We start from the raw sequence: 19138 nt of genomic DNA on the forward strand, positions 1-19138 counted from the left end.
TTACTGATAGTGTCGCTGTTAGCCAGAAGCGGGAACTGTCATCTTGGATATGCTCATAAATCTCAACAGTTTGCATCCTACTGTTTTAAAGTCCACCATACATGGGCAACATAGACAAAAAGATGCATGAGTGGATATGACTCACTTTGTTTTCTCTTCCTGCAGGCTAGCCAGCTTGGAGTGTACAGGGCCTTTGTGGATAATTATGAACTTGCCGTGGAGACCGCGGAGAAGTGCTGTCAAGCAAACACACAGTTTGCAGAGATCTCTGAGGTAATGCCTACTGGAGTGCTCAAGGTCCGTTTAAATCTGTTTAATATTTTTCCAAATTCCATTTTTTGCCATTTTAATTTTTCTAGACTCTGTTTTAATGGTTATATTACATTTTGTTAATGAAAAAGCTTGTCTAATTAATGTTTACAGCATAATTTTACAGCAATTTAATGCAAGTTTTTTTTCTCAAATATAGTTTTATTTTGATCCATTTCTGTTTTCTATACATTTATCCATTATTACTAGTTTCATTAAATTGCAATAATCAAAATCAAATAATAATTTATTTGATTAAAAAATATATTTATTCAGAAATTTTTGTATTAAGTTTTTTCTGCTAAATAATTGTTTTTGCAAACATTCCTTAAAAATTAATATTTTCATAATACAATAAATGCAGTATTAGTAGTGCTTTCGCTTCATTAAGTAGCCACAGTTTTTGAAAGTTTTTTTTAACAGGTTGTTGTAAAGACATTTTAAGTTTCTCTGTTTATATGATATGACAATAGGTTTTATCAAAATAAACAGTAAATTGCTTATGAATGACTCTCATGTTCATGTGTTCTTGTACTTACATACTGAGTAAATGAAACCGCATGTTCATTCATACAGAGGCATGCAGAACATGCAAGATTCATATTTAAATTGTATTTTCTGTCACATTTAGTTTTAAATAAACAAACCAACTTTTGATTTATTCATCAAACATTAGGAAAATCTATGACATTCTGTGTTATAAAATAAATTCCATTTTTTTAGGACTGGATTCTGTTATTCTGCCATAAAAAGGCCCTATAGAATCCTTTAATATAGTTGGTATTATTAGTACCACTGAAATTTACTGATTCTGGAGATCGACTTTGATAACAAAGCCAAAACATTATTTTGGTATGGACAAAGTACAAGTATTTTTATCCTCCTTTAGCTTCCAATCAGATCTACTGTGATGCATCCTGCCATCAAAGAATGAGTAATTCCAGGTTTTATGCAGGGCTTTACCTGCAGCACTCCTCCATGGGGTCACTCAGAGTGACTGATTAACCGAAGAGACCAGGATAGCAAATCTAAAAGTGGCGCTCAGCGCTCTTCAGAGTTCAGCGGGAGATTTTATGCCTTGCTAAATGTTTGAAAGAGAGGGTGTCTGGAATAAAATCTACATGATGATGCTCACCTCGTCCCACTTTATTCCCCCCACCAACCGTTGTCATGCCAACTACTACTTTCCTTTACACTTTGGATATTCCTCCCTTCTAGCACGATCAAATGCGAACATTAGGATAATTGTTTGTTCTCACTGGTGGAGGTGGGCAATTTCTAGTAGGTTCTAGAGCATATTGCCACCGCTGTAAAGCTTGCAGTAGGAAACATTTGCTTAGTTCCTACCGTACGTAGATCAAATGTGACAAGCTAATTTTATTCATTTAGTCTCTGCCGAAAGGGATTCTTTTAATATACAGAGCATAGAGGACAGATCAGTTAAATATACACCATAACAGAATAAGCAGGCAGTCAAGTATTTAACAGCAGTTTCTGTTTATTTTTCTTGTAATGTTTGGACTATCGTGTGCTATTTACAATTGTGATAAGCTCTCTGATAGCAATATACTAGCATAACTAGCTATTTGTCGGGAGAAAATCTGCTGTAATATTTGCTGAAAATAGTTGTTTTGTAATAGTAATCTGATGTTCTTTATGAGATCACAGTTACCAGCCCTGCATGATGGTGTGCACTTTACAGGTTTATTGATCCTGAGTTTGTCTCTGATATCTCTGCAGAGTCTCAAGGTCAGGAGCACCAAGGAGTGCAAGGACCTGACAGCCAAATACTCACTGGAAAGTAAGAAACAACAGGATGGCATTTATTGTTTTCGTATTATACGGTCATTATTTTATCTGTAGTATTTTCATTGAGCTTAAGTGTTGCACATTTTGCTTTCAGCATGTCATGTCATTCCTTATTTTAAATTCAGTTGCATAAAACCCAATGAGTGGGTGGATTAGATAAGGTTTCAAACATCGGCATTTGAGCCTGCAGTATGAAAGTGGCTCTTGTGAATAATCGCCCACTGTATGTGTGTGTGTGTTCTCTTCTGTCTTGACTTTGCCAGCTCTGCTCTATAAACCAGTGGACAGAGTGACCCGGAGCACGCTTGTTTTACATGTGAGTCAAGTTTATCATATTTTCTTTATGCGTTAGATTAATGTTTTAATTTTTATTAATGCTACTATTACTCATATTTAGGATATGTTCCAATCGCCTTGGGAAGTCTACTTTCCACGGCCATCTTAAGTGAGATTCCATGTTGCAAGGAGTGTACTTAGTCTAAAGGGCACTTTAAACAACATAGGGAGCATCGTTGGATCTACCAATACAAAAAAGCGTGACAATGAACCCTTAAGGCTTGTTCACATCAAGCACAAAAACTATAAATATATCAATAAAGATATAGTTCTAAAAATCGTTCTCAATATTAAAGAATAGCAGAGTCCACACCTAACTGTTCTGTCTATGGCTGCATTGATGAGCACAGAACACTGTTTGGAGTCCCAGCCTCAGAGGAGACAAGAGACCCCTTGCATTTATTGATTAATACACTCTATATTATGCTGCTGCCACACAGATGTAATATAAACTTGCAATTTCTTTCCCAGCTATTTACCTTCAGACATAACCAACTGTTTTTGTAACTCGTGTGTTCTTCCACATAAACTGTGAATTTGACCATTTAAGCACTATAAGACGTTGTTTTTTGTGCATGCTTTGGATGCGTGCGTCAGAAAATATTTTAAACTAATATGGTTTAAAACGTATGATTTCAGCGCGATCTTTAAAACCGATGATTTCAGCGTGATCAGCAAAACCGATGTTTTTTAGTATCTGGGGAACCAACTGTAAAGACACAGCCCTGTTCTGGAAAGGGGGCGGGGAGCAGCAGCTTATTTTTCATTTAAAGGGATAACGGCATGGATAAAAACAGCCTGTTTCTGCTTATACTCAAACTAGGCATTTTCAAATTTATATAATAAATTATCGTTAGGGTATTTTGAACTGAAAATTTGCAAACACATTCTGGGGACACCAGAAAGTAATATGTCTCCTTTATATCTGTTGTTTGGTTGAATGTTTGTGTTTTTGTTTTTTACAGGATCTTCTGAAACACACACCTTCTAGTCACCCGGATTACCCTCTCCTGCAGGATGCCCTCCGCATTTCACAGAACTTTCTGTCTAGCATTAACGAAGAGAGCACGCCTCGTCGCCAGTCCATGACAGTGAAGAAAGGAGAGGTGAATTCCATCTTCCATCTTACCCCTCTCCTTCCATCTTGTTTACGATGGAGTGTTTGTCAAAAACATATTTTTAAAGGGCACAGAAATGTCAAAATTCCAGGTCGCACATAGTGCAGGTGCCCTGAAGCCATCCAGCCAATGAGTTCCCATCAGGATATACAGCCAGGCATTTCCATCCATCTCCGAGCCGGCCCACCCTCTGCTCTCCACAAAAACTATCCTTGGGCGACTCTGCCTTCTCTCTATTTCACACTAGCATATACTCTTCAACTCCACAGAGGGTTTATGCTATAAATAAAACATCCTCTATTTGTTACTGAACTCTTTGCTGCATTTGAGTTGTTTGTGCTCAGATCTAGTGGGATTTATTTTTAATCATCTCTTTGGTATCTGCTTACTAATGCTCTTGAGTCATGGTGATGTCATATGTTAAAGACGGTAAGAAAGCGCCTATCCTTGCTGACCCTTAAAGAGAATTATCTTTGGAAGATACATTTGGTTTTCCCTGTGCCGCCCCCTTCATTCCAGCAATGTGGCCTCAGGAGAGTGGCAGATGAATTGTTGCAGTGTGTGATTGATGGTACTTGCATGTAATTTGCCTTAATGAGCCACCTCGCTCTGACTCGCGACTCATTGATTATTCATAAAAGGCCATCTTGTGTGGAGCGGGCTCCGCCTACTTGGAGTAAACTGTGAGGAGGAGTTTGCTACCACTCTCTACACCCCTCATTTCTTCCTCCCTCGGGCGCGTGTGGATGAACCAACTGATCAAATATTGATAGTGTGTGCATGAAAGAAACTGGTGGAAATCAATGTGTTGTTGTGGAGCTTATTGTCTTTCAGTCGAGTCTGAGAAAACACAAGTCTTAGTTTACTTTCCTTTTGTTTTTATGCTTTCTTGATGATTTAATAACCATGATTTTTTGCATCATTAATACTATTGCTCATACTTCAGGGAATTAAAGAGACCATGATTATTAAACTTTGGTACGTAGCTCTGGCATACAGTACTGTTTAGATGGTAACATCTGAAGCGTATCTATTTTGTTTGCTTGTAGGTTTTTTGGTATAGCAGTTTTTATTTTTTTACACAAAATAGTAGTGCTGTCAAACAATTAATCTATATTAATCGCATCGCATCCAAAATAAGTTTTTGTTTACAAAATATATGTATGTGTACTGAGTGTATTTATTTGTCTATATAAATCCAAACCTATGCATGTAAATATATATGGAAAAACATGCTTTTTATATTTTTAAATATAATTATCGGTAATATAAATATAATTACATACATGTATATATTTTCAAAATATATAATGTGTGTGTGTGTGTATTTATATATACATAATAAATATACACAGTGCTCACAAATGTATTATGTAAACAAAAACTTTTATTAATTGTAATTAATAATTTGACAGCATATTTTTAGCCATTTATTGGTTTTCTGCTATATCAAAAATAATTACTGGCTTATTGGTATCGGCTGTAATTTTTATATTAGTGTACCTCTTATTGTTTCATTAATTTGTTTCATTTAGTGATTCTAGAGATGCGTCTAGCTTGAGTGGAGAGGTACAGTATGATGCCCTAAGCTTTCTTCTTTGGTTGATGCCAATGAACAATGATCTTATTATTTAAGAGTAACTTCAGAACTGATATCAGTGGGCAGCTTGAAGCATTAGCATGATTGTTCAGGTCATGGTTGCGTTGATTAGCTATGGGCTTCTAGTGTTACCCGTGCTGGAGACTGGAGGTATGTGGGTGAGAGAGAGAGAGAGAGAGAGAGAGAGAGAGAGATTCAGGGTGGCCCCAGAGGCCTGCACTAGCTGGGTCGAAGCCACTTAATTAAAATGCAAATGAACCTGCCGATTTCACAAAGCAGCTTTCATTGCCTGCGATACATGCGCACGCAGCGATGTGTGATGGGCTTTGTATGAAGCTGCACACATGTGATATTGCAGACCCCGTACGCACACACTCATTCACAATGTAAATATGTATATGAAGTGTCTGCAGTGTGCACAAAAGACACATAAACACACAGAAGCAATCCAAACATGCTAATGCCTGAATATACACATCAAATGTGTGTACATACACAACCTGATGACCTGTGCTCGTCGAAGCCACCTGCTCTGTTCAAAAGCCCATCACAAATGTATGCGCATCAACATATACCACACACAGACTGTGATAAACATTTTGCATCTTACTATACCTTTAGGTCACGGAGATAATGTAAGCGCATACAAATGTACTTAATTCTTTATGATAATGCTTTCAGCGATATGCCTGTAATACTAATGAAAGTAATAATTTTTAGTAGCATGTTAAGTAGGCTAAACGTAAAACTCAGAGAGTTTCTGTCTTTACCACACAAACTGTATGAGCTGCTATTTTTTTATTCTGAGTAGATGAGTGTGTTTAATTTTCGGTGGTTTCAGTCTGTTTGTAGTGGGTGATTATGAGATATTGCTATTGTCATGTTTGTACTGGAGGCAAACCGTTGGAAAATGTCATCTGATGTGCTGAGACAGCTCATTTGAGCATCTCCTCTTTTATAGAGAGGAAAACATGCACATCATGTTCACTGTAGACTGGTAAGACACCGGTATAGATTTGCAAACAGTGTACAGTACAAGTGTTTGCAGAAGAAATTTAAGAATATACCAAGCTTGTTTGTTTTTGGTTGTGAGTATGTATTTGTGTGTGTGTGTGCGCGTGTGTGCGCCTGTGTCATGTAGGGTGAAGAAGAAAAAGAGAGGAAGAGAGGCTTTGCATTTCGCCTACAGTCAGATTGTTCTGGAAATGCCAGTCATGTAAATGATGATAGATAGTGCTCTTTGAAAGAAACACAATGTTGTGTCTTCTGTTAGGTGTATGTTTTTTTATTGTACTGTTGTTTGTTGGATAAAAAAATTAAGGGAGTGAACAGCTTATAACGTGATGTTAACATCTCATTGGCCTTTCAGACTTAGTGATGTTTGTGCACTGTATGTTAAAGGTAATATTTTTTTCCTGAAATACAATAGCACACACACGACCATTAATAATAATATTAATAAATCAAAATATATATAATATATATATATATATATATATATATATATATATATATATAATTTGCTCATGAACATGAAAAACAAACACTCATCAGTGGTCATTCATACAATATAGGGGTCATTCTATAAAAATAAAGGACCACAGAATATCCCAAGAATAAAGCTCTCCCCTGTTTATACCAACCCCTGGAGGGCTGAGTGAATTACCAGTGGGACAAGAATCCTAAATGTCTTCCACATCTTCCCTTTGATTAATAGCTTGTGGAAAAGTGAGATCTGCAAAATGTTCCTTCTCTCACAGTTATGTCACTAGACACTATTGTTTTCTGTAAACATGTTGCCCTCCTTTCTTTTTCTTCTCCTCTCTTATGAAGAGTTCAGTCATCAAGTTTTAGATAATCTCTTTAAATGTGGTATGTGTTTCATGCATGATTCCCCTTTGAAACAGGACCAATATAACCCTGGTGGTGTGGGAGCATTTAGGAACATTGTGTTTCCCAGGATCCCATTTCAGGATTGCTGAGTGCAGCCTTTTGCGCACAAACAGCTCTTTGAGTCTCTGCATTCACTACTGGATTCATCTGTCCCATTTTAAGACAGTAACCATCTACTTACACAAGACCCCGCACATTAATTACCACCAAAACAGCTGAGCTGAGGAGAAATAGGCACCGTTAACCGCTGATTGAACTGTTTGCATTGACTAAATGATGTAATTGCTCTTCCTGTTGGTAGAGATGTGGAAAGAGGCTCTTTTCTCTGCCGCTGCACTTCTGTATGCAGAAAATAGAGCCATGTGGAATAAGAATCTCATCTTTGGCAGTGCCATAAACTGAAATCAAGCCATTACACTTTGTTCTGGAAATGCAATGACGCACAGCATGGCTGGCATGCTGGGAGTTTTGGAATGAGTATGTGGTGACTCTTCCATCTCTTCCGTGTCCCCAGCTGCAGACAGCACATCACACAATGCTGGGAAATTCACTCAAGCGTCCAGGGATACATTTCTGGGTGAGTCAACGGCAGGGATGTTGCATCAAAAATGAGTTGTCTTGGAATGTGGAGGTGAGAGGAGCCAGGTTAGAGCGTCTCATTGGATGAGGAGCTTGTGATATCATCTTTTGTTTCCCCACTGCAGAGGTGACGTGTTGCTGTGGGAGCACTGATGCGTGACATGTGGCCGGGGGGCTGTGTTATGCGCATATGTGTGTGTTTTCACACATTAACTGCTGCTTAGGCTCGCGGGACTTTCTCTGAGCATATGATCTCTGGTCGAGAGTTACCTGTTTCAAAATGTCCTCCCAATTTTCTCATTTCATAAACACAAAGAAGATTCATCAACACCAGCTCACTGCTCTTTTCTTAGAGTTGATGCCATGGTTTTGGAAATAGAGTGGGACTGCCCCCTAGTGGCACTTTTGTAACAAAAATTGTTCAGTTAGATTTGACAGCATTACTGTAGCATTACATTTAGATGTTTAGAACTTTGTGTGCATAAATGTTTGAAATGCATATTTTTATTCAGAAAATATTCACAGAGTAAAAATTTTAGTTTACATGGTTACAGAAATCGTTTTTTAAATCTTCTATGACAGAACCGTCAACTGCTGAAGGACAGCTTCATGGTGGAGCTTGTGGAAGGGGCTCGGAAACTACGTCATGTTTTTCTCTTTACTGACCTCCTGCTCTGTGCCAAACTGAAGAAGCAGATTGGAGGGTAAGGAAAATCTCTTAATTTCTATCTTTGCTTAATACTGTCTGCTCTCTCACCGCACTTCAACTCTCATTTACCATATAAGTATTGTTGAGTCAGATACACTTGTATTATTTTCACAACCTTAGCCTAACATCCTGGCTACTGCACCAACATCAGTGCTCTATAATCAGATTTCAGGAAGTATTTTTGCCTGGATATTAAATTATTTTTCCCATCACCCCATTTCCCTCTCGTGCTGTCTGTCTTGCAGGAAAAGCCAGCAGTATGACTCCAAGTGGTACATTCCTCTCTCAGATCTCACCTTCCAATCTGCAGAAGAGTCTGAGAGTCCCCTGCCTATCCCACAAGCCCCTGACGAGGAGCTGGATGCCATTAAGATCAAAATCTCGTCCCTAAGGAGTGAGATTCAGAGAGAGAGGGTACAATATTTTACCATTATTTTCACTTTTCACTTTTCATAGTGATGATATAATGAGTAATAATTTATGAAATAAGAACAATTCTGTTAAAAATGTAGCTTTCCCATCACAGGAATAAATTATATTTTAACATATAAAAAAAAGAAAGACACTTGCAATAATGTTTTACAATATAATTGTTCTTACAGTTTTTCATCAAATAAATGCAGCTTTTAAATACATTGAAAATTTTGACCAGTCCTACATTTTTGAACAAAAACTTTTTGACTGCTGTTTCTCATCACCTTCTGACCTGGACATATTATTTTGGGCAATATACATGCATTCAGACGTTCGCAAGACTTTAATTACTTTTTGCTTCTTGCTTCAACAGAGGGCCAACAAAGGGTCAAAAGTCATGGAGAGGCTGAAAAAGAAGCTGTCGGAACAGGAGTCTCTACTGCTGCTGAACTCTCCTAACATGCCCCTCAGAGTACACAACCGCAATGGAAAGGTAAGCGCCAGTGATTCACAGCCTTTCTTGTCATATCTGATTTTTATCCTCACACTCCTCTTCAACATTCCTGCTCATGCTCACAGTCCATGTCGGTTATGCATTTCAGAGCTACGTGTTTCTGATCTCATCGGACTTTGAGCGTGCCGAGTGGAAGGAAGTGATCCGAGAACAACAAAAGAAATGTAAGTGGCATTGTCACTGAAATCAGCAGGAGATCAGGTGTTAGGTTTAGTTTTTGTTCATTTGAATGCTTGCTTATTTTCCAGGCTTTAAGACCTTCAGCCTGACATCCATGGAGCTTCAGATGCTCACCAATTCTTGTGTCAAACTCCAGACAGTCCATCAGTTACCCCTCACTGTCAATAAAGAAGGTAAGAAAGTTGATAATATGAAATCAAAACTGTTTACAGTCTTATCAGATTGTTCTGGATTTCTTGTGCATGATTCTTCAGGTTAATTCAAAATTAAATAGATAATATTTTTCCCATCTTACAAGAGTTTGGTAATGTCATGTTTATTCATAGCAATCTAATCAAATTAGGAGAATATTATTTTTTATTTAATAATAGTTTTTAATTGCTTTTTAAAATTTTATTTCAGTATTTATTTTTGAAATTCTAGCCATGTTTTGAACCGTTTTCTTTTTTCTTCACTTACAGAGGATGAATCTACTGGACTGTACGGATTCTTGAATGTAATTGTCCATTCTGCCTCTGGACTTAAACAGAGCTTAAGTATGTGTCTCTTTCTTTCTTTCTCTCTGTGCTTATTAAAGGTCATGTACACATTTGCTCAGCCTGTTGTAACAACCTGTAAAGAGTCTTATTTCTTACCGCTTCCTCTCTTTAGATCTGTATTGCACATTAGAGGTGGACTCCTTCGGCATCTTTGTGAATAAAGCCAAAACAAGAGTATACAGATACACCACAGAACCCAAGTGGAATGAGGTAATCCCACGTGCCCGTCCCTGTCTATACACCATCGATATCAAAAGACCTGCCTGCTGAAATGCTCTTGAGGCATTAAATCCTAATTAAGAGCAGCAGAAGAGAGGCCATGTGGAATATAAAGACCTTCTGGACAAATTACATTACATTTTAATTAAGAGCAATTACCATCCCCAAAAGTAAAGGGGAGAAAATGAGCAAATGAGTCTAGGCAGGTGCTAAGTCTGATCAAAAGTACCCTTAGACTGTTTTGTAAAGCAAATTCTGAAGTTTTTCTGGGCATTCTCTGCTTTATTATTAACAACAATGTTCTATATATTCAATGTTGTATATATTCTGGTTGATGTAGTTTCTTCTGTATTGTTTCTGTCTTAGGAGTTTGAGATCGAGTTGGAGGGCTCCCAGACATTACGTCTACTGTGTTACGAGAAAAGCTACAACAAAGCGAAGATGAACAAGGAGGATGGAGAAAGCACGGACAGAATTATGGGCAAAGGACAAATCGCGGTATGATCTTCACTGCTTAAACACTAACAAAAAAGGGTTGAGAATTTTTTTTTGTGTTACTATTAATATTCTCAAATAGCTTTTTTCATTCAGTTCATTGTTATTTTAGTTTACATTTTATTCACATATTTGTCCGATATTTCCATTTATATTTTAGTTTTAGTAATTATAGCTCTTCAATTTTAATTTTAAAAAAGGCAACATTTTATTTATTTTATTTCAGACTTTTTGCAATAAGCAAAAAAAAATAATTTCACTTGACGTTAGGCTATTTATACCAGACTTGCTAATGATTCACACAATCCAACTTACTAGTTGTTTTTACAAATCCTTACAGGTTAACAGGTTGCGAGCATAAATTTGCTTGGCTCTCACGTGAACTATTGTGAGCTTAGTGTCATTCTCCATCTGGGCCCTCAGCCCGGTCAAAGGTATATCTGCTCTTATGAGAGACACAGTCCCAGATGGGGACTGGCCTTTATACTCCAGACATTTAATCTGCTTTTTAATAGGTAGGGTGTTATTCACTCTGCCCTGGCTTTTTAGGCATCAAATCATCCATAATTCATGTGTCCTGTCTGAAAATGTCACACTCAAAACAACGTCAGATCAGCTGACCTATCAGTCCACTCTCCAGAGAGGTTTGTGGGGTCATACAAACAGCTCAAAATTTTCTTGCCTTACAAATGATTGCTTGTAAAGTCTAGGTTTGGATTCTTTTGGTTTCAAAGCGACGGTTGGTGTGTCATGGGGGAAGGGGGAGGGATTAGGGGGCTGTGATATGATCCCTCTGTAGCCCCCCCATCAGCCAGCTGTGACTTTGGGAAACTCTGCTGTAGTCTCTAAGTCATAAAATGCATTTTTGTTGGGATCATCTTTCTTTTGTGTTTTTATGTAATGTGGTCTTTGTAAATCAAAGAATTTCTTCTTAAACATGATGTTGATCTATTGCTTTGGTGTTTGGTTTTTAGTTCTCTTTATACCCAAGAGCACTTTGCAGTGGTATGCCAGCAAATAAATATTTAAAAATTAAATAAAGCTGGACTGCTCTATAAATCTGTGCCATTAGAAATATAATAGGCAGAATTATAGACATAAAATGAAAGTGTCATTTGTTTTGTTTTGTTGTATTTTTGATATTCAATCAGTTTTATAGTCAATTTAGTTTTAATTTTAAACTGCTGTTTTTAAAATAGTTATTTAGTTTCATATTTTCATTTTAGAATTTTGGGGCTTGTAATGTGTTAACTGATATTATTTAAATATATAACATTAAACCTGTTACGTTTCTTATAGGCATTGTGTGGCGTATCACTACATTTTTCATGTTTAATATTTATCATTTATTAAATTCAGGGTCTAAAACTAAAAGTAAGCTATTTTTAAAGATTAATAATTAATTAATTTATATATTATTTCCATGCTAAAATAGTGCATGGCAACAGAATACACCTTCAACAGAAGAGAGAGATGCTCTGATTGGTGCACTGAACGTTTGTGGCTGTAGATGGGTGTTTCGGTCAGGGCAGGGCAGCTTACTCAGACTGATGTAAATCAAGGGATCATCTATTACGAGCTGGAGGTGCGGAAAGAGAAAGTTATACAGATTTACGAAAGGAAACAGTTTCGAGACAGTAAAGAAGCAAATAATAGCAAAATAGGCATTTAAGTGAACAGCAACATATTTTGTGACTTTTAGAGAATCTGGATGAATCATCAGTGTCAGCATTTGCAGTGCACAGAGTAATTGGATCTCTCTAGCTTGCACGAGACTAAAGATTTATTATTGTTAAAAGAGCTACTTAAACACTTCATCTCATACGGAAGACTCTCTGACTTATTTTAATGCAAGACATCTGGATCTTTGGAGAATGCTATGTAACCCAAAGGATCTGCAAGATCCATATCACACCACATCCTAAGGGATTTCCGATTCCAGCCAAAGATCTCTGCTCAGCTCGTATACTATATATGAAGGAGATGAGTGAAGATGAGGTGGCAGGACTAAACGAGGAGAACAGGAGCTTCTCTCCGCTCGTCGAGGTCTGTGATGTGGGGCTGATAGAGGCTGTGGCCGTAGACATAGCAGGCAGAGCAACAAGGTTATGGGGCCATGTACAAAATGTCTTGCACAGAAGAAAGGTAAATTAAAAAATGGTTTTGTATGGGTAACTGGTTTAGTATTGACAGCAGTGTATTGTAGTGTGACATGCAATTTCTCTTTATTGTTAGACAGTATTTATATATTATAACTATTGTTTATGTTGCTTGCCAATCATGTCAGTTTTCTGCTTCACGCTGAGATGTTGCATATAAAAATATTAGTGCTGTCAGAATGATTATTTGTGATTAATTGCATTCAAAATATGTTTTTGTTTACATAATATATGGATCTGTACTGTCTATATTATGTATATATAAATACACACGCATGGACTTATATGTAAGAAAAATGGGGGGCTTCCTATGTAAGTGGAGCTCTAATGACCTAAGCTGGCATTGGTGTGTGGCCAAAGCCCCAGTTCTCACTTTTTCTCTCTCCCTGCCCCGTTGACAGACAGGTTGTAATGACTGAGATGATGAGATTAGATAGCAGAGCAGGATCAGGCCTTACACGAGACCATATGGAGATTAGGCCAGGATGAGAGAAAGGAACATGCTGAACTTGGGCCACTCCAGATGGCCGCACGTTTGCTTAGAGGGGTCAGAGAAATTGGCTGGTGGTGTTCAATACTGCTGTATAAGGAGAAGTGGCAGAATGAAAAATGTTCACATCACTTCAAGCTCTTCATAACATCTGTTGTGTTTATAACGGATGTGTAGCCAATCCAAAATCCCTCTAGATGAAAAGACCAATGTTCTGTGTCTGGGTTGGAAATCCTATTGTATTTTATGGTACTTCTTCTGTTTTTATCCAGTTGGATCCTCAGATGCTCCAGGGTAAGGACTGGCAGAGAACAGTCATCCCTATGAATGGGGTAAGTGCTTTCACATATGCTCCTCTGCTGTAATTCTACCATCCGACACTTTAATAACTAATTGCTCACCTTTTGTTGAAGATTGAGGTGAAGATATCCATGAAGTTCACCAGCCGGGAGTTCAGCCTGAAGAGAATGCCCTCACGGAAGCCCATGGGTGTGTTTGGAGTAAATATTTCCACAGTGACAAAGTGAGTCAGCACACATTTTATACATATATATTTCTTATAAAAAGGAGTTTAATGCACACACATTTTGATGCTTTAAATGGTCATGCTTGTTCAGGCTTTCATTGTGTCAAAGAAAATTTGAATATTTAGTATAGAAAATCATAGGCTTCATAGAATCCTGCGCTTTCTGTGCAGTGTTTGTGGTCGGATTTGATTGACAGTAATGAGGATTGCCTGTAATGAGCTTCCTAATGGGTTTAAGGGCAGAACCAATTAATGCTATAAAGACAATATGACAACACCAGTACAGATGCACAGATCTGAACATGTGCATCAAAGGTCTCTACATTAGCAGCATCTACTGCTGATTAATGTATATGTGTAGGCATTATTCTGCTTAACCTCGTTTTCTTACAATTAAAATGTACAGTGAACACAGCTTGTCAATTTTGAAAAACGTTGATGAATCTAAAAAATGTTTCTTGTACAACTAATCAGAATATTAGAATGGTGATAATACAGTTTTGCTGAAAATACAGTTTTGCCATAACAGGAAAAAAACAGCATTTAAAAATATTTGTAAAAAAGAGTAAGCTATAAAATAATAAAAAATTATTTGTAATAATATTTTACCATATTGCCATTTTTGCTTAATTTTTCATTAAAAAAATACAGCAAGGGTGAGCATAGTGATAGCGTTGTGCATTTAACAATAGCGGTAATATAATTTTTTTAATATATGCAAGCACAAATAGTAATGGTAGCTTTAAGGTCAAAATTAAATGCTTATAATGACAAATATACAAATTTTAGTTTGACAAATATAACATTTTTGCTGAATGTAATTTTTACAATATTATTTTTGTTGTTCAAATCATCAATTGGCTGGTTTTGTGATGCTGGTGTTATTTCTTGTCTCAGACGGGAACGCTCCAAAGTGCCCTACATCGTCAGACAGTGTCTAGAGGAAATCGAGAGAAGAGGAATGGAGGAAGTGGGCATCTACCGTGTCTCAGGAGTTGCCACTGACATTCAGGCACTGAAGACGGCCTTTGACACTAGTAAGTGTCTATCATACTTGATTTTTCTTTTTTTGATCAGACACATCTAGTCAGCCAGTTAAGTTGCTGATCTCTCTCTTTGTCTTTCTGTAACAGATAATAAAGACGTGTCAGTAATGATGAGTGAGATGGATGTGAACGCCATTGCAGGAACACTCAAGCTATACTTCAGGGAGCTCCCTGAGCCCCTGTTCACTGACGAGCTCTACCCTAACTTTGCAGGAGGCATTGGTGCGTCAGTTGTTTTTACTCGGAAAACACATTGCTAAGTATTGAGCAGGCTTGGCTTTGTGAATGTTGATTATGTCCTTGTTTTTCTGCAGCTCTTTCAGACAGCGTAGCTAAGGAGAGCTGCATGCTGAACCTCCTGCTGTCTCTACCAGAGCCCAACCTGGTCACCTTCCTTTTCCTGCTGGATCATCTCAAGAGGTAGACAAGATTCTGATGGCTTTGGCAGTGTTCTAGGAGGCTTAACAATAAGAGAGATATATTTCTGGGTCAAAATATAGGGATCAGTGGTCAAAATCCATTTTTTCAGGAACATTCATTTAAAGAAACCAAGGGTTAGAGATGGGGTTAGAGTTAAGGCTATAGATTAGCTGATAGAAATGTTGTTCCTAAAAAACAGTGGTGCTGGCATCAAGATCAAAATTTTAATTGGGTGAATCTTACCATAATTTCAGTTTTCAACCCCATTTTAAGTAAAAATAGACTACAGTTTAAGACAATATTGCTTTAAGGAATATTATGTTTAAAACATTACCGCAAAGAAAAAAAATTCATTACAATATCCTGTGTGAGCACATTTCTTTATTTATTCACTACAAGTGCCACCATTATTATTAATATATAATATTATTATTTAAAAATAATAATAATTGGAAGGAGAGAAATGTAATGTATTTTAATTATTTAAAGTTTTGTAATGGCAATTTGGACGTGCTCGTACACCGATCATCTTTATTTCCTCTCTTCCTGTTCTTTCTCTTGTTTCTAGGGTTGCAGAAAAGGAGAGTGTAAACAAGATGTCTCTTCACAATCTGGCCACCGTGTTTGGCCCGACCCTGCTACGACCTGCTGAGAAGGACAGCAAAATCCCCACTAACCCCACGCAGCCTATTACGATGGGGGACAGCTGGTCACTGGAAGTCATGTCACAGGTACATAACAAAACCATGATTATCTGACTATTTACAATTCAAGGACTGTGGACATACAAAGCACCATTGAAAATCACTTTACTAATATAACTGTATTTGTAAAAACAACGGAAAACACGTTTATAGTAATGCACTTCTGTTTTATCCATTACTCGTGTCCTAATAGGTGCATAATTCTGTCTCCTTTGCTTCTGCAGGTGCAAGTTTTGCTGTATTTCCTTCAGCTGGAGACCATCCCGACGCCAGACAGTAAGAGACAGAGTATCCTGTTTTCCACAGAGGTCTAAAGGAATCCTTATTTTCATTGTAAGTCTCAAACCGGTGGGAGAGGGATCAAGCAAGCATGTCCACCCACTGGGTATAACAGGACACTGGAATGCACAAGAGCATCTCCTCCTGGGCAAAAGCAGGAGTGCTTCGCCTTTCGCGCATTTTCCGCTAGGGTGCGCCGCAGCCCTTTTAAACGTTATAGAACTGGACTTGCTCGGAGCACATCTTGAACATTACTGAACCCTCCGCCTATTTTTCTCTGAACAGTGTCCGTTCAGCACCTCCGCTCTTCATTTTGTGACCCAGACCCTGAGCACGCTCTCGCGTCCTGTACGTGGACCAGGCATGTCAGCTGGTGACGGTGAATTCTGTCTCTTCTGGCTTTTTTGCATTTGTCCTCATTTCACGTGTCCCCACTGGTCACCGATGCTCTTTCTGTGCTGCTACAATTCAGTATCCAGCTCCAAACCGTTCCAGATTTAGGATCCTTTTATACAATAGGTAATTACATGGCGGTTCAACGTAGTTCTTATTGCAGACTCTTAAAAGTCAAATGAATAGCTTCTGTTAGTGTATGTCAATCATTACAAGAGCTTAATTTAGTAGGATTTCTGTGTAGAAGATGGTGTTTGGTTCAGTTATTGTCAGTGTTGATGTGATTCTAAGTTAACATCGAGAAACAAACGTAAAAATGAGAAAAATCTCACAAATTTTCTTCTTCGTTTTTTTGGCCCATACCTCTCTATCGAGCAATATTTAAGCATTCTTGAGTGTGATACATGATACATGTTTAATTTTGCTTTCTTAGTTGAGATTTTGGGAGAGAAATACATTACCAAAAGGGTCAATATATTTTTCTTTATTCAGATTTTTTTTTACATATAAAAGAATTATTATTTATTTGGGGACAGATATCAACATCAGTGTCTTTTCAAAGTACGTCTACGTTTATCGCTAACTTATCCGTGTTATGAAGTACTGTAGATTCCTTACATATCCTCTTCATTTTCCTGTCTTTTTGTATCCGTGAAAATGCTCAGAGGATAGCACACAACATTAGCATTTCCCCTGCCTTCTATCTAGTGTTGAGAGATGACCAAACGGAGAGGTTTTTAACTGTCTTTCCCATCCGCTCTCTCTCTAGCTTCACAGCACACTGTGGTTTATGTCTCGCCGAGAACCATACAGCAGTGCCTCTCTGTCTCATCGTAAGACATTAAGGTTAAAAAAAACAAAAAAAACAACGCTGTATATAGCACAATCTGTTATCCTTGAATCCTGTCGGATTGTTTAATGAAGGAAGGGTTAATCATGGATGCAGTACAGGAACAGTACAGGTCTTTATAGCAATTCTGTTAATTATATCAGTAAAAATGAATGCTCTTAAGTTTATTATTTCAGTTAAAGGTGCTTTAGTTACTTTATTTAACATGCAGGCATGTTTTTTTTTAATGTTTGTTTTGTTTTTTTAAGTTTGATACGTGTTGTGCGTTTGAGTTGTAACGTTAAACCAAATTCTGGCTACTGTAGAAGGGTTTTTGAAGACTTTATCGTGCGTACAAGAAGGGGTGCAGCAATTTTAAAAAAAGGAACTTCTGTCAATCCACCGTCCAAAGTCTTTTGTTTTTTCAATAACGTGTGCAGTAAAGGTGCGTCTGAGACTTTTCATCTCGTGTGTCCTCTTTCTTGATTGTCGACACTAAATGTACATTTCCTGTATCTTGCACCTGTCCGAACTGAAGTCGGCATCACGCGTGGGTTTGCCCCGCTTTTGCATCTTTGAAACTCTTGGCATAAATCAAACTGTGATCTATTGTTATCAGAAAACATTCGGTGATTCGAAGCATTCCCGTGGTGTTAATTGCTTATTTAATGTGCTTTTTATAGATTGTTGAATGTTACCGAGTAAGGAATATTGGACACACGCTCCGGTTTATTGGGAGTGATACAGCGCATGATGTTTGAGAGGCGATTTCTTTGCACTGCACATAGTTTAAAGACTAATGTGATGAAATTTCTTTTAAACGTAATGAGATTGTATCACACAAGTCTACAAACAAAACCTGCATTAGACGTTATAATCTTCAGATTTATTTGTATTCACAAAGTATTCGTTTTTAATTGGTTGGTCATGAAAGCACTGCAAGGCTCCATCTGTGTCGTCCATTACAATGTTATGATGGTTTATGTTCAAACCTTGCCTTTAAACACATGAAGACATGCTGGACAGCCACTGGGACAGGCTGTGGATGCCCTCCCCTTTTCCTCTTAAGGTTTTTGTCACTATTTATTCTTGCTAATATCTTAATGTTCTGGTTATAGGACTGTACAAATAGATAATGAATTCTGCAGACTGAAACGTTTGGAAGGCATTTGCTGCCTATGTTTATACACAAAATGTTGAATAAAACCTCCTGTATATGAATATCTGCTGTTTCGTGGTGTTTTTTTTTTCCAAAATTATTTAATTGTATTACACTGGAATAAACATATTTTAACATATTCTAAATATTAGATTTCTTTCTCTCTCTCTCTCTCTCTCTCTCTCTCTCTCTCTCTCTCTCTCTCTCTCTATATATATATATATATATATATATATATATATATATATATATATATATATATATATATATATATATACACACACACACATATACACATATATTTTTTTTTTTTTCGTAAATTTACTTTTTTGTGCATGTTTATAAAGCTGTATTAAACAGTAATGTATCAGTGTGTCCACCAGGGGGCAGCACGTCTTTGCTCGTTGGCGCTCTTTTTT

General features: G+C 37.4%; 1 protein-coding gene across 2 annotated transcripts in view; it reads left to right on the plus strand.

Annotated features, from left to right (window-relative positions):
• The window catches only part of bcr (BCR activator of RhoGEF and GTPase), a 58238-nt gene extending 39457 nt beyond the window's left edge, over positions 1–18781 (plus strand). The window contains exons 5-23 of one of the 2 annotated variants that reach the window (XM_043221608.1): positions 166–297; positions 2050–2110; positions 2382–2434; positions 3420–3560; positions 8227–8348; positions 8599–8767; positions 9141–9260; positions 9370–9445; positions 9530–9634; positions 9923–9997; positions 10113–10210; positions 10586–10717; positions 13636–13695; positions 13777–13886; positions 14787–14926; positions 15023–15157; positions 15250–15355; positions 15924–16086; positions 16284–18781. In XM_043221608.1, coding sequence (XP_043077543.1) covers positions 166–297; positions 2050–2110; positions 2382–2434; positions 3420–3560; positions 8227–8348; positions 8599–8767; positions 9141–9260; positions 9370–9445; positions 9530–9634; positions 9923–9997; positions 10113–10210; positions 10586–10717; positions 13636–13695; positions 13777–13886; positions 14787–14926; positions 15023–15157; positions 15250–15355; positions 15924–16086; positions 16284–16373 — 2088 coding nt within the window. In that variant the 3' untranslated portion in view covers positions 16374–18781. The remainder of the gene's footprint in view (positions 1–165; positions 298–2049; positions 2111–2381; positions 2435–3419; positions 3561–8226; positions 8349–8598; positions 8768–9140; positions 9261–9369; positions 9446–9529; positions 9635–9922; positions 9998–10112; positions 10211–10585; positions 10718–13635; positions 13696–13776; positions 13887–14786; positions 14927–15022; positions 15158–15249; positions 15356–15923; positions 16087–16283) is intronic. The other variant, XM_043221609.1, reaches the window with a different exon arrangement.
• The last annotated feature ends 357 nt before the right edge of the window (positions 18782–19138 follow it).

This window comes from Puntigrus tetrazona, chromosome 21, assembly GCF_018831695.1.
Source record: "Puntigrus tetrazona isolate hp1 chromosome 21, ASM1883169v1, whole genome shotgun sequence".
Lineage (NCBI taxonomy): Eukaryota > Metazoa > Chordata > Actinopteri > Cypriniformes > Cyprinidae > Puntigrus > Puntigrus tetrazona.